This window comes from Zeus faber (genome assembly GCF_960531495.2).
Source record: "Zeus faber genome assembly, chromosome: 21".
NCBI lineage: Eukaryota > Metazoa > Chordata > Actinopteri > Zeiformes > Zeidae > Zeus > Zeus faber.
This window is the reverse complement of record NC_137208.1, coordinates 9,478,711-9,494,743: the sequence shown is the minus strand read 5'-3', so window position 1 is coordinate 9,494,743 and position 16,033 is coordinate 9,478,711. Positions and strand designations below refer to the sequence as shown.

The 16,033-nt window shown below is 43.1% G+C and overlaps 1 protein-coding gene across 1 annotated transcript; it reads left to right on the top strand.

Annotated features, from left to right (window-relative positions):
- Positions 1-2,714: 2,714 nt before the first annotated feature.
- Positions 2,715-15,565, top strand: tmem168a (transmembrane protein 168a). Its single transcript, XM_080022103.1, has 6 exons — positions 2,715-2,762; positions 3,287-4,278; positions 4,540-4,815; positions 5,806-5,948; positions 11,815-12,092; positions 14,377-15,565. The coding sequence occupies exons 2-6, from the start codon at positions 3,445-3,447 to the stop codon at positions 14,925-14,927; spliced, it is 2,082 nt and encodes a 693-aa protein (XP_079878229.1). The 5' UTR covers positions 2,715-2,762; positions 3,287-3,444; the 3' UTR covers positions 14,928-15,565.
- Positions 15,566-16,033: the final 468 nt, after the last annotated feature.

Genomic DNA, 16,033 nt, shown 5'->3' with positions numbered 1-16,033 from the left:
GGAAAATGCACATTAAATACAGACTCTTTGCAGTAATGTGTGAAAGAACCGGTATAGAAAAAGCACTAATTAAAATGCAACGCACGGTCACTCCCTATTGTAGGAGACGACTAAATACAGTATACACATGCCCTATTTAGCTCTGAACGACCTCCATTTTCATTCGGAGACGATTTGAGCCGAGAACAAACTAATTGGATGTATTTTTATGGAGCCGTGATGAACTTGTGCTGCACCCTCCCCCAGGGGAGCTCCTCCATGGGGCTGGGGAGAGGAGCTCCTTCTCCTGGCTGCTCCTGGCCGTGACCTCCTTTATGCTCCGGCCCGGCCCCGCCCGGCCCCCGCGGCTGTCACGTAATCCACACTTGCTCAGACGGCGCCGAATCGATGGAATCTGGGTCTGGTGTTATTATTATCTGCTCTCCTGCATTTGCAAAGTATGTGGGGAGAATATTCGCTTTTCGAGATGATGATAACGATGATGATGATGATGATGCTCCATCCCGCTTCACACAAAGTGAATGATCATTTCAATTTGGTTATACAAGTATTTGCAACTTTGAAGTGGTAATCCGCGGGATTAATTGATTAAAAATAAAAAATAAATGTATTTAAAAAATCCCATATTAAATCTCACTTTATTGACCTTGCATTTTTTTTTTAAAGAAACATCCTGTGGTGCGGGGGTGGTGTGGTTTGAGCAGCCACACCTGTCTCGGGTCTAGGTAATTGGGCCCGGGATCTGGGGTGGCTGTACGCCTGTTGCTTGTCAGAGCAATCAACGAGCAAATCACCGTCCCCACACACACACACACACACACACACACGCCATGACAATGATCCATCTTCTCTCAGCTTGTTACTTCTCGCCCACTCTCTACAATAAACTGGTGTGTTTTCAACATCCGCGCTTCCGTCTCTGTGTCGGAGGAACCCCAAAAACGCCACCCGGGTGGCGTGTGGCAGGCCGAACCGCAACACATCCATTCGATGTGTTTTCTTGTTATGAAAGCGCTCCTCTACTGTACGTGGTGTCTCCATTGCTGGTGGCAGGGCATATGCGCCGCAACTTCTGGATCATATTTAAAACCGCTCACAGATTCACTGCAGACACGGCAGTTTTCCTTTTTAAAAACGACGTATTCTTTTTGACAACCATGAAACCCGAACGATAATTATTGAGGATTAAATTGATGTGAAAAAAAAATAATGGTGAGGGCATTTGGCATAGTTCACATTGAATGTGGCTGATTTGCACTTTGGATCACGCCAAAAAAAATCATTTTGACAGAATTGAATGATTCCTGTGGGAACTCCATTCACGACTCTTGTCACACCGCCCCAATCAAACGAACGGGTAGAAAATTGGACGCATCTTTTCGCCGATCGTCACTCGAGAAAAGAGCCGAACTTTTCAACATGAGTTGTGACGGCACGGTCTCCCCTGTCGTGTATACTGTAACTGTAACTTTGAACCCCGCATTCTGTGAAACTCGAGGAAACTTTTCAGGAGGAAAATCGGTTGATTGGCTATTTGCCCACGACCATTTCATTGAAAAAAAAAAAAAAAGCCCATTTGCAGCAGTAATTCCTATCAGATAATCTTCTATACGTTACCAGTTGATGCTTAACGCCGACACCTGGTCCCGACGCACACTCTCGCACACTCTGAATACACATGCACAGAAAGGCAAACACATGCACATTTCCGGCCGTGTATAGTGTTCACTTAGCCTGCGTCCGGGAGCCGCCCTTATCACGCTGTATCGGGAGGAAATCCGTCTAAACCTTTTAAAGAGAGTGAGGCAGTAACTCGGCTTCCAATCGAAGAGGCCACTGGGTTTGTCTTGGTCCGGGACTTTTGTGGCGTGAGGTAGAATCAAAGTTAAAAAAAAATCAAAAAAAGTATTTTCTTTGGCGTGGCTGTTCAGATATTTGACTATAGATACCGTGAAAATGGAATTTTACAATACACAACTGTGTTAACCTCGGGGATAACGGAACTTCTACTTTATCAGACATTATGGTCACACACACGTTGTGCTGTTATCTAATTTGCATGATTATCTGCACAACTCACTCAACCACATCTGCACAAGAGGTTTTATATGCTTTCTGTCTTGTTAATTCATCTGATCGGCAGGACCCAATTCCACAAAACTGCAGCTGCATCGCAGATCCCACCATTTTAAACGGATGCTCTAACGAATGAGCCGCTTTGTCTCGCGTGTAATATTTGAAGTGCATACTACAAAGTGGACATGTTGACCACCGCATCCGCCCTCCCATGCAGAGGAGATGTATTTGTAGGATAAGATGCCTGCAGTGTTCGAATGCAATGCTCAGAGGTTCCAATTTTGATCCAAGTGTTCAGGAGGATGCATTGTATAAATGAGAATATATATATATATATATATATATATATATATATATATATATATATATATATATATATACAATTGTTTTAATATAAATATAAATATTATAATGATAATAATATATAATAATGATTATAGACAATAATATGTATATATATACAATTGTTTTAATATAAATATAAATGTAATAATATATATATATATATATATATATATATATATATATATATATATATATTTATTTATTTATTTATTTATATGACTGAAAGAATATTCCTTCCAAAATGTACTTTTTGACCCTATTGAGCTGCCGTAGTTTGGAGTACGGAAGTATGATGAGTTGGGCTGAACTAGACTAGCGGGTAGTTGTAGACTAATCAAAATGTAAGTACCGCTCTGCCCTAACGGAATTACTTTTAAATGTCGTGTTTCGCTTTGCCCGTGTTCAAACCAAAGAGTCGACTTCACGAATAATAGCGTGTTTCCAACCGCTGCTTTGCGTCTGTGTGTCAGTTAAAACAGTGTTTGTTAGCTTTAGCAAGGCGGCGTCAACTAGGTCTGAGTGCAGCGCCACATCGCCACTTGGGACAACATGGGTTAACTGAATTGACCTTCATCTAAACTGAAAACAACAACTGTGATTAATAGATAAATATCGATAAATACAAATATCAATCCCACTCATGACAACATAGATTAACTCATTCAACTGTTAGCAATAAAACAACAACTACGAAACAATTCTAATTATAAACTACTATATATATATATATATATATATACACACACACACACACACACACACACACATGCACACAGACAGACAGACAGCAGCAGCTAATGTTAAACCTGTGTAACTTTGAAAACTGCCCTAATCATGGATTTTCTTCCCAAATTCTCTCCCTCAGGGGTTGACTGAGCCGAACTCCGGAGGAATGCTCCTCTGTTCCCTCACTTACTGTCCTCGTCCACCGACTCCCAAAGCACCCACTTCCTTCTCTTCTCGATGTGGGGACTCCCTCGTTCACGTTGAGGCTGTTGGGACACTTATTTGTAAGGTTTCGCCATGGCTCGAGAGGAGGAAGAGGAGGAGTTGACGGCCCTGGGAGCCAAGGAGGTGGACTTGTTTACATCGGTGCGTTGCCTCGGTTACCTGTCCAGCATCAACCTGATGGTGGCGGTGTGCGTGGGCATGTACGTGCGCTGGGAAGTGACAGACGAACCTATGATTCTGGTCATTTTCATCCTGGGACTCTTCGTCCTCGGAATAGCGAGCATTCTCCACTACTACTTTGCCATGGAAAAGGCCAGCCTCAGCTTGTTCCACCTGTGGTTTGGCTTTCTTCTGGGCCTGCTGTGCTTCCTCAACAGCCCCGTACTGGATCAGAATGTCAAAGAACAGGTCACCAACTATCTCCTGCTGGCTAGTGTAGCTATCACCGCTGTATGGGCTCTTACCGAGCGCTTATGCAGTTCTATGTGCTACAAGCCGAGGTTGCTGACATCGGTCGAGCTTCTGGAGCTCCTCGGATTCGCCATCGCCAGCACCACCATGCTCCTCCACAAATCTGCTGCCATCGTTGGCCTGGTGGTGGCTCTGGGGATGCTAATTGTGGATTTGAGGGTGAAATCTCTCTTGGCCTTGCCCAACCTGGTGTGTTTTGCCCTGGTAACCCCTTTAGTTTTTTTCAAAGCCCTGGACATTGCAGTCAACCCCTTCGCCCTAGGCTGCTACCTGGGCAGGCTCCTGTGCGAGCCGCTGCTGGACATGTACTTCAGTGGGATCGGGCCAAGTGAGCGCTGGCTGCCGTTGCTCTCCCCGGGGAGGCTGTGGAGGAGGCTGTCCCTGCTGCCTTTGAGCCTCAGTGAGCTTGCCTTCTTCGTCCTGGCCGCCTTAAAGGTACACTCAGCATTTTTGGGAAAAATTGACATTTCCATTTCTGTGTGATTATCATTAGTGAGCAGCTGTTCAAACTCAAGCTTTCTTTTTCTTGGATAATGATATGGAGTAGGGATCATGGCCCGATACTGGCCTATGTTAGATTTTAGACCAAAAAAGGGGTATCCACAAAATATTTGTATTGTAGTGTTGTTTTTTTTGTGTGTTTTTAATGACAGTGTTAATTGATTGGTTTTTTTTTTGTTTTTTTCCCACACTCAGCTTGGCCACCTAGAGCTGTGGTACCTAGTGGTTCCGGGCTTCTGCGTGTTCGGCCTCTTCTGGTTCATCTGCCACGTGGTGCTGCTGATCACGCTGTGGGGCTTCCACACTAAGCTGACTGAGTGCCAGAAGGCCTGGCAGGCCCAGCGCTCCAGCAGCAGGAGCCTGGAACGGGTCATGGCCTCCAGAGGGATCCGACACTTCTGCCTGATCTCAGAACGCCTGGCTTTCTTCAGTCTGCTGTCCACAGTCATCCTGGGGGCTGTCTCATGGCAGGTAGGCAATAACTAATGTCATTAAATTTAATTATTTTAAATGATCAAAATGAATTTTATGCAACACAGATAAAGGCTCTATTGCGTACTTGAACTACCTTAAAGAAAGACGCTGTGGACTAAGTGTGGGCTATTTATTCATCACTCGCAATGCTCAGACACGTCTCTGTCAAGCCCAACAAGTTTAATTAGCACTTTAATATCCTTATCTACTCGCACAAAGTGCAGCAATAACTTATTTAGCCTTATTAGACATTTACCTTGTAAGTGTCTCAGGGGTCTGACTCCTAATTTCAGATATAGTCAGTGTCAAATTTGCTTGGGAGTTGTCAGCAGTCACATATCAAAGTTTAGTATTCAGCGCTTGTTCGGATATTAAGGCTTTACTAGTGTGTATTCTCCCATGTTAATTAATTACAACACTTCCACATTCCAAATTTTAAATAGCTTTGGCTCCCTGAACAACAACAGATTTATGACATATTTGAATTGGCCCTAAATCAAAATACATCAAACCTTTTTTTTGTTTTACTTTTTTAAAGCATACCGTAATAAAACAAAATAAAAAAACAAACTTGTATATATGAGAAAAATTGTTGACATGCAAACTATAAATCCCTTTGTATTTGTTTCAGAACACCACTGTAACTTCTAATATTGAACTAATCTAGCTGTACTTGTAAGTGAAATTGATTTAAGGTGATATTATGTAATTCACTGAAATATTCTAGGTCAAAAAATAATATTTTTTATTTCTGTGCCATTTTCCGTACTGCTGAGTCTGGAAAACAATTATGAGCTCTTTCTTTGAGAGGGATTTGAAAATAATAGATATAGTGGCTGCAGCATCATGCAGCAGGTCTCGTTCTCCTCAAAGGGATCAGAAAGGTCGTCTGGATGAGGGAGACCAATTTCTCGTTCCTCCCACCGAGGAAATGCCTCCTGTACTCCTGATAGACTTGTTGGCCGTGCTGTGCTGTTTTTTTTGCAGCCTGACAACGGCCTCTTCCTGAGCGCTTTGCTGGTGGTGCTTCCCCTGGAGTCGCTCTCACACAGCCTATTCCACGACCTGGGAAGCTGCCTCGGAGGAACCTGCGTCGGCTACGCCCTGGTCATACCGACGGCTTTCAGCAGGTACCTGATCGCACTTATTTAAGCAGATTAATTTATGTTCCAAGATTCAATGGTAGGTAGTCTTGTATTATTACCCAATTAGAAGTTTTATTTCATCCCACTAGTACCACAGTGTAAAATGAAATGTTAAGCAATTATTTGTATGACAATCGTCAAACTAAAATATAAAGATCATGACTGCTTTAACTAAGGTACATGTGAAGCCCTGCTCCCATCCAAAGAAACCACAATTTATGCCAACATCACCCCAGTGCACGCCCACCGCCGTGGATATGAGACTACTCTGTAGTGGAGAGCACCATTGTTGGAAAAATTTGCCCTGTTCTGGAAGCCCATTTCACACAGACCGTAACTCCTGCCTTACAATAAAAACCAAAAGCCCATATTATTTTATAGTTTTATGTTGAATTTCATAAGGCTCTTCTTTTGTGAAGCAACGGCAGATGAGGCGCTGTGCCTCCATTGTGTTTTAAGCCCAAACAGATCCCACTTATGCATATGATGAATTGCAAATTGGAATAGTATTTATTTATTTTCATTCATTTATTTTTCACTTTATTGAAAACATACCAAGTTGCCTGCACAACACACTTTTGAATTATTTATGTATACATGAGATACACTTATCATAGGGACATGGACACTCCCAGGATGCCGATTTCAAGAAGCTTGACAGTCGCACACAAGCTTGTTAAATAACCCATATAGTTAAATAATAACAATGCACATAGGCAGCCTAGATACAGTGTGACAGACAGACACACACATACACACACATACACTCAGGTTGAGTTTGTTTATCCATTTATTTATTGATTGAATTGCAATGTCCTATGACTCATTCTAGGTCTCGAGTTAACAGAAAAGCAAGCCGATAAATATGTTAATAAGTAACGAGGCATTAACATACTGCTAATGTTTGGACCCTTGAGGGACCGTTCCACTGCCCTTTTTACAGGCCTACTCAGCGACAGCAGTTTGGAATTCTGTTGATGGCATATTTTAGAAAGTGCCTATTTATTTTCCTATCTGCAGCCTGTATTCCAGAGCCACTTGGGAAGCTTGATAGTCGTCGGATGTCATCATCTCCATCTTTGAGGGCTTTCCTGGGTTATCTTGGACGCAAGATGTGTCAGGCTGATTAACATGTGTTTTTCTTTTCTTTTTTTTTTTTTAAACCTGATGAAATTATTTAATTTAGACTTGATCTAATTATTCAGATGGCATGCCAGTGGGCTGCTCAGCTCTCCAGGTGATTTTGGATGCAGGCCATGTCCTGTTTGAGCCCTGGATGCTCTGTATGCCAAGGCCGTGCGTGCAGAGCAAATAGGGCGCACTGAGAGCATGATGAGAATGCACCAGTATATATTCGGCTGTTTGATGGCTGCAGATCATGTTTTCACAATGACAAGAGTCCCACGGGGGCAGGAGCAAGAGAGAAAGAGAGGGAGGGAGTGAGAGAGAGAGAGAGAGAGAGAGGGAGAGATAAGCGGAGAAGTGGAGCGAGACAGGCTAGAGGGAGAGAGAAGAAGTTGTAAACAGCGAGGGTGGGGGGATGGGCGGTAAAACCAAAAAAAGAAAAATGGACAGACGGAATGAAGAATGGGGAGGGACTGTGAAAGAGAGAGGGGTGGAGCACAGAGAGAGATGGGACAAGAGGGACAGGATTTTTTTAAGGATGAAAGAGGGAGGGTAATGGAAGGAGATGCGCTCTGAATCCCAAACTACAAGTCCTCTCCCCCTCCAGGAGCACAGTGAGATTAGAGGAGATTAGATAGGGCTGTGCAAATGACAGACAGGCCAGGTGAGCTTGTTATAGTTTGACATGTTCATAGAGAAGCGGACCATACAATTATATAAGGTAGGGATTTTAACAAGTAACCGTTTATAACCATTAACCGACGATTAGACTTTTGACTGATTTAATACTGTCAGTTAAACAGTTAGAAAATATTCATAAAAAAATATTTTTTTAAGTAAACAAAATAAAAAAAATAAAAAGTTTGTTGCATGGTAAAAGAGAAATAAGCTATACAATGTACTTCTTAAATACAACTCATGAGGGCACGTGAAACTAGGGCTGTGACAATTACCATGGTCACGTAACGTCACAGTGGGGTGGAGCTCATTACCGTCATGGACGCAAATAATGAAACATTTTTTGCACGGTGAAAGTTACACGAGTGATGTGAAACATAAAGACAATCATTGTTTGGTTATCATCATTGCCTGTCTTCCATCCTCTGTTCAAGGGCTTCTAGAGAAACAAAACCTTTCAGTTGCACCGCTTGTCACCTCAGCTTTGCGCACCGCGAGCGAGGGGGAGTGACAGTCCATTAAACATATGAGGGACTTCTTCTGTGTGCGTCCGATTATTATGAATTATTTTTATGGCTGTACCCAACTCGGACTTTTGTCAGCCGGATTCAGCTGTTCAATGCGAATATTCGATGATCCAGCGCGCACGGAGGAACGACCCGGTTCCTCCAAATTAAACAACTAAAAACACCGCTTTTAGTTGTTTTATTGGGAGGAACGGCTCTAAATACGGAGCGGCTCCGTGTATTTGCATAAAGAAATATATTGATGATTCCCCTTTTTTATAATTTTAATTTGTAAATTCCAATAAAAAAAGACTGTTATTAATTTTTTTTTTTGGGGGACAGTGCCCTAATATTTTAATCTTGTCTGAAAACAGTTTTAATGATCAGTTAACGAGGGTCGGCTATCGCTCAGGAAAAACATAAAAAATTTGCATCCCTAATATACGGTGAAGCAACATGTGGAAGAGGGTAATGGAGAGGTCTAGACAGCCTCACCAAGGGAATTCAAACATTAACTTTTGTTTTTCTTATATTCTAAATACTGAGTGATGCAATTTGAAATTAGACTGAAGCTTCTTTTCTTTTCTCCCAAATTCTCAGTGTAGCTTTCAACTCGAAATACGAGACATTGTATGTCTGTTGCATTTCTGTTTCTTAAAGGATAGGTTTGCTATTTTTCAACCCAGGCCCTTTCAAAGTGTTGTTTTCTGTAATTTCTTTCTGTTCATAGCACAAGCTCACTGAAAGTTTTTACTATTGAGAAACTTACCACTTTGTTGCAGCTTCTCTCTGTGATTAAATGCAGTCCAATGGGGCAAAGAAACTTAAAAATCTCCATTTTGAAAACAGGCATTATAGTCACATCTGTCTTAAGCTGCTTTCACACAATTAGCTGTTAACCTCAAATTATCCGGACATTACCCGGAGGAGCTGTATGTGTGAACGAAAATGTCTGAATCATTTGACCCGGACTTTACCCAGCCAGCACCCTTGTACAAAGTCAGGGTAATGTCTGTGTGGCAGTTTCGCCTTCCACACGCCACCCAAGTGGCGTTTTCAGGGACCTCCGGCACAGAGACACAGACGACGGGGTTTTAGACACAGTTTATTGTAGAGAGTGGGCGAGGTGGAATAAGCCCAGAAGCAGGTGGACACGTGTCATGACAGGGGCTCCTCTCCTGAGTGTGTGTGGGGATGGGGGTTTTACCTGTTGCTTGTAAGACCAACCAACGAGCAACAGGTATGCAGCCACTTTGATCCTGGGCCCACAATTACCTAGACCCCGGACAGGTGTGGCTGCTAAAAACCACACCATCCGCACACCACAGTCCGATTGAGCAGTATGTGTGAAAAGAGCAGGTAATTGTCCAGATCATTCACTGCAAGCGAGCGGGCATGTCACATGTTGATGACATCTATCATGCGCCAGCTATTTACCTTTGTGCAGATCTTCGTGCTGCTGATGCCCGCGGCCCGGGTTCCGCGCTTGCTGGTGCGTCTTATGCTTGCGCATGGGGGTGAGTTTCAGGGGTGCAGGGTCACTTTGTGTGCTCTGGGACTTGTTTGTGCACCTCAGGGTCATGCATAGGTGTTGCCCCACGGGCCCCCGGCTTCTCTGTGGGTTTGGGGGTCCTCTGTGTCTGCGGTGCACTGCACTCTGAGGTCATGTGTCTCTACGACTGCAGGATTCTTGGGTGGCTGCAAGACCTTTTCTGCTGCTTGCAGGCGCTAGAATACAGTTCTGACCTAATAAATCAGGACTCATTGGGACAAGTTACGTGCATTCACCAGTGGACACACACACACACACACACACACACGCACACACACGGGTGCACTCATCACATGCACTCACACACACTACGAGCATTTGCCTCGAACACGCCCCCTAACACACTCCTGATTACATCCCTCTCCTTTTCTCTCCTTTACTGCCATAGCTATCACAGGAAGAGGCCACGCGCCGTAATTGCTGTTCCAATTTCCGTCGACTTAATTACTCATGTTTTGACAGATACATGTTGTTGTTTGTCTCTCTTTATCCGTCTCACCCTTGGTGATTTCCCCCCCTCTTGGAGAAGTAATGATGATTAGTTGTTTACAGATCAGATAGGTGAGATCGTTCTCCAAAGAAGGGGATTGGTAACCCATAACCCATGTATAACAAAAGCTGCGCTCTTGTCATCCCACAGGTTGTCCACAGGACACAGTTAGTGCAGCAGTTGTTGATGATTAATAAAGAGTGGCATTGCAGGTTTTTAATTTGAACTCTACTTGCAGATTATATCTGTCTTGGATGCAATGGCATAAAAATACCCAGTGTTGTATGCAAAGGCTGCTGACAGCACAGGTAAAAAAAAAAACAGTAACAGTAATATCTCATTTTATTTAGAACTACTTTTTTTTCTAGTCTTTTATTTTAGTAACCAAAAGCCACAGATGTAGCCAAAGGGGATGATTGGCAGAAGAAAAACCTGATGAAATGCACAGGGTACAATATAATTTCTTTTCCCCGCTAAGGCATATAAATACTGTTACTTATTAAAACCAGTATTTTAAACCAAAAACCAACCTGAACCTATCCCAATGTGATCAAATAAAAGATGGTAGGCTGAATTTGACGTCAGAAAGGCCACAGGAAATACATTTCATTGTAATCCAGTGACAACACAAAACATGTGACCATACAGTGCTTTTAATGTGTTAAACAATTTGACATGTTCATGTCACATAAACCAAAAAGATTTGCTTCCAATTTCCCTTTTTCTATGATAAGTAGGAGCTGCTGCCTCCGTAATTTTATATTTTTTTTAATTTTGGTAAGTCATGTCTTAACATTTACTCCATTTGAATGTTGAGACCCCTGTGACTGCACACACACAAGGAACATTCACAAATAATGATCCCTGGCCTTTGGCTGGGAACATTAGAAAAATGGCTCATCTATGGCTCACAGTCGTTCACCTTCATGTTCTTGAGGATCGGTTGACGATTATTACAGGGAATAGCTGTTTATGTTCAAGTGGAAGTTAATTAAATATGGGATTTTTTTTCCAACAATCTCAAGGATGAGTAAAACTTTGTCCAGGGATAGATGAATTAACAGGAAATATTGGCAGCATTCAGCAACTGCAAGGGGTTTTCTGGGTTTGTGTTTGTAATGACGTGCCCGTGAGACTTATTATTTAGTCCTGGACGCGTAGTGTATTAAATGATGTCCTTCAACCACTTCATGGATTTCTCTCCCCCAAAAATCCTCCTCAACAAATGCCGTTGTGTGAGGCATTTGTTGAGGAGGATGAAGCACCGTCTTTTTCAACCTCCCTTTTTCTACCGCAGGTCCGTCATTCTCACCAACCCCTGAGTGAGATTGCATAGGCCTGTCCTCTTCCTTTGCTCTGTGTCTTTCTCCCTCCCTCGCTCCCTCCCCCTCTCTTTTTATACCTCGTCTGTTCCAAAGTCTCACCCTTCTGGAAAATGAGGCGTTTTTCCCCTCGTCCGTCTCCCCTTTATAACGGCCACTTTCCACCTTGGCTCCCCAGCGCCGACGGCCAGCCGAGCCTGATGCCCCCAGATCAGGTTCAGGAGTTAAACCTTCGCTCCACCGGTATGCTCAACTGCGTCCAGCGGCTCTTCTCTCACCACATGATCCAGACGTTCGGCTGCGACTACTCCACCAGTGGCGTGTCGCTGGAAGCCGTCCAGACCAAGCTGCGGAGCTTCCTGGACCTGCGGACGGCCGACGGGCCGCGCCATGACACCTACCTGGTGTTCTACAGTGGCCACACGTATCCGGGCACCGGGGCCTGGGCTCTAGCCGGTGAGGCCTTTTATTGTCATACATAGACTACACGGTCGCCAAACACCTGGAAATGTAAACACTCTGCAGCTCTCCTGGATGACATTCCAATCATATGTCACATTTCATTGTTGAAATGATAAACCCTCAGGGCAGGTTATTCTGTTGAAACACAAGTTCTATGCAACGGTAAATCAATCAAACAAACTTAATTTATTTATATTATTTATATAGTAAATTTTGTTCTTAGATTTTATACGTAAGAATGCAATGCACAAAAAAAGTATAAAAAAAAAAAATATCAAAAACCCACACGTTAAAACGAAACAAAAAAATAAGAGATCCCTATCTAAGACTCACCTAAAAGTCTTACACTTACACTTGTCAATGCGTTACAACACGACACAATTTAGCTGTAAACTAACTTATGTTGCACATCCATCATTTTCCACTTTCATTTTAAGTATTGGCAACAGGGAGCCAGGTAATCATGAATAGTAGAAGGTGCGCTTTCTAATTGTTGTGCTACGGGAACACAATTCGATCACCACTATTACTATACTTTACTAGAAGTATTGACATTTTGGGAGAGCTACAGTCCACTAGTCGCAGGCCAATCCCTTTTTCCCCTCTTTGGCGTTCTCTTATTCTCCCCGTATTCCTTCATAATATTCTCGTCAAAAAAAAAAAGTATTTATTTTTTTTACATATAAAAATGGGGCAGCTGAGGCAACCGGACAGAAAAAGCACAAGCTGCTCGGCGACTCCTCCAGACGCTCCGCTCCGACACGGGGGGGAAATGAGAGGCACCGCGGGCTCAAACGGCGCCAGCTCCAACTCTTCTCTTTAGACATTCCCTGACACATTATCCCCGCGTGGTGCCGTGAACGACGGGGGGGGACCCATTGAACAGATAATCACTTCCCAGCGTACCCACATTTTAGAGGGTAATTGTAACTTTTCTGACAGCGCTCAGGAGAAGCTTCCACGTTTCAGGTGTCTCTCCTAAAAAACGCCTAAACTGGGATAGTCAGCGCTGCTTTCAAGTCATACTCCCTCGAATTCTTACAAGGTTTTAAAAAGTGTTAAATGACCCAGTAGGTCAATGAATGACTCATTTGTTGTTGGTGTTGTGGAGGTTCAGTTTGGACGGATTGGCACGTTGCAATGATTTCAGGGATGTACCATCTCTCTGGCATGTGCACTCATTCAGTGTTCCCACGCACCTTGGAAAACTAGGAACTTTGCAATGCAGTTTTCCAGCCATGGAAAAATCATGGAATATGGAAAAAATATCCTGGAAAGTTAAGTTTTATTCAATGTGCAGGAAATATTTTTGTGAAAACAATATTATTATTTATTTATCTATTTATCTATGTATTTATTTGTTTGTTTGTTTCTTTGTTTGTTTGTTTGTTTGTTTGTCTATCTATTTATTTATTAATAATATTAATGTCAATATTATAAATATGAGTATATATTATTTCAGAATTAATATTTATATAATTTTTTATTAACATTTTATAGATTTGCTCCTCTGCGAACCCTGGAAAATAATTCTTTGAAGAGAGTGGAGCCCTCTTTGTGACAGTCAGACAAAAGACCTTTAATGTTTCTTAGAATGAGTTTGTTGTTGTTACTGTTGGAAAGTGCATCAATTATAAAACAGTCAAAGTAAATTGTGACACAAATAATTTGCGACGCCACTTTTTGTTCTTATTTTATTTTATTTGCAATCAAGCAAATGCAGCCATCTGTTACTGTAACAAATCACCATCTACGCCTTTGCAGTTGTCATTTTGTTTTTATGGTAACAGATGAACAAATTATTTTGTTGTGTAAAGACATTTGTTCGTTTTAACCTCCGAACATGAAACACAATTTGTATGGATGGAATGTTTTACAAATTCTGATTAGTATTTTTCTTGGGATTTCTTCCTTCTCATTTAAAATCGAAAAATAAGTTAGTGATACCGTACCGATTTCATACATAGTACAGCATGGTTCCTGAGATCTACATGACATTATAAATAATAATAATAATAAACAAAATCATATAAGAATATATTTAAATATACCGTGGTCCTTGTTTGTTTATTCCTGAATTATTTACGCCAGAACTCTGCAACGCAAGCGTTTAACTTCATAAGTTTTGGCGGCACTATCATTTAGGGACTGTGGCTCGAGTTTTCCATTCATCTCTGTCTGAGTGAGGCGCTTAGCAATATACTGTCGGTGTATGATACATTTTGCTGTGATAACAACGTTAAAACCTCTCTTTCTCTCCGCCCCTCCCTGCCTCCAGGGGGCGAGGGTCTTCACCTGGCCCACGTCCTGGATTGGTGGAAGGAGAAGAACGCGGGCCACAGCTCTCGGCTCATCCTGGTCCTGGACACGGAGAACTCGCTGCCGTGGGTGAAGGAGGTGCGGAAGGCGGAGGGGATCTACGTCGCCGTGCAGGGGGCCGAGCTGCACTCCTCCGGGGTGGACGCTGAGGCCCCCGACGGCCCCCGCCTGGGCGACTTCACCGCCGAGTGGGTGGAGTTCAACTGCGACCCGGAGAGCACCACCCAGTGGTCGGAGCGGGGCAGAGCGGTGGCGGCCAGCTACGGCGTGTCCAAGCGCTGGAGTGACTACACGCTGCACCTGCCCACCGGCAGCGACGTAGCCAAGCACTGGAAGACCCACTTCCCCCGGGCCACGTATCCCATGGTGCACCTGTCCAACTGGTGCTGCGGCCTCAACCTGTTCTGGCTCTGCAGCGTGTGCCTGCTCTGCTTCAGGAGGTTCAAGCTCAGTTGGTTTCCCCCCACCGTGCTGGACACCGGGCAGGGCATCAAACTGGTGCACTCCTAGACATACACCTTTTTGACTATCAAAAGATTTCAGTTTTTAAAGTTTGTGGGAGTTTCAAATCAAATTAAAATGTATATACACGCGCGCGCACACACACACACACACACACACACAGCTGAGATCGTTTAAGTGAAGTAACGAAATCATTTGAATCGTCCACAAAAAGGAAGCTCCTCTCACACGATCCAAAGATCTCCAACTGCAGATTGTTGGGTTTGAGCTTGATCATGGATTTTCTCTTCTTTCTACAGTTAAACCCTTTTTCTCGGTACACACACGTTTAAATAATTCAGTTTTTTGTTGACATGGGGAAAAAATTGACATGAGAGCCGTGAGGTAGTCGACGTAGTCTTGGTTTTCTGCTTCTTTATCCAAGATATAAAAAAACAACAATATAATAATCTATAGGAAAATGGACCCAGAATACTGTGTTACATAAAGTTTGTTTTCGTTCTTTTTTTCTTTTTTCCTTTATCGGGACTTTGTGCCATATGATTTGGAGAATGCAGTGTGTATCTCGCCATTACGGTTGTGTTGCATTTTTCGAGAGATTTCCAATTCTCATGTTTGTTATGCAACGTGTCTAATCTTGTGCCTTAATCTCTTCAATATTGTCTTTGGGATAATTTTCCAGTGAATACTGGCTTTTGTTTGTTTTGTTTTTCAAATGCCCTTGCCCCCTATATACATTTACATTCACGGGATTTAGCTGACGGTGTGATCCGGAGCAGCTGCCATTGATCGAGTGGGGAGGGGATTAGCGATGTTTCTCAAGGACCCTCCTTCAGCCGGAGGATTGAGACGGAGGCTGTTCTGTGATTAAAGTGGCTGCCTCGGTCCTGTCGAAGAGATTGGAAGCGGTCTGAACGCCAGATACCAGGCCCCTACCCGAAATACTTCTAAGTTAGATCCCCCCCCCCCCCCCCCCCAACGCTGATGTGCCATCAATGAACAAAGACGAGATGTTATCAACGGGAAATTGTAATCCAGTACATTATTACCGGATCTATATTTATTCTGGCTTCCAGCGAGCTTCTTTGTGGTCGAGAACTTCCACATGTTGTTATTATTATTATTATTATGCAAAGCAAAGCATTGTGCCTTTA

Bases quoted from the DNA above. Each gene is read 5' to 3' on its own strand.
- tmem168a (XM_080022103.1), top strand. From the start codon at position 3,445: ATGGCTCGAGAGGAGGAAGAGGAGGAGTTGACGGCCCTGGGAGCCAAG. The intron at 4,279-4,539 runs GTACACTCAGCA...TCCCACACTCAG, and splicing joins TCGTCCTGGCCGCCTTAAAG to CTTGGCCACCTAGAGCTGTG. The intron at 4,816-5,805 runs GTAGGCAATAAC...TTTTTTTTGCAG, and splicing joins TGGGGGCTGTCTCATGGCAG to CCTGACAACGGCCTCTTCCT.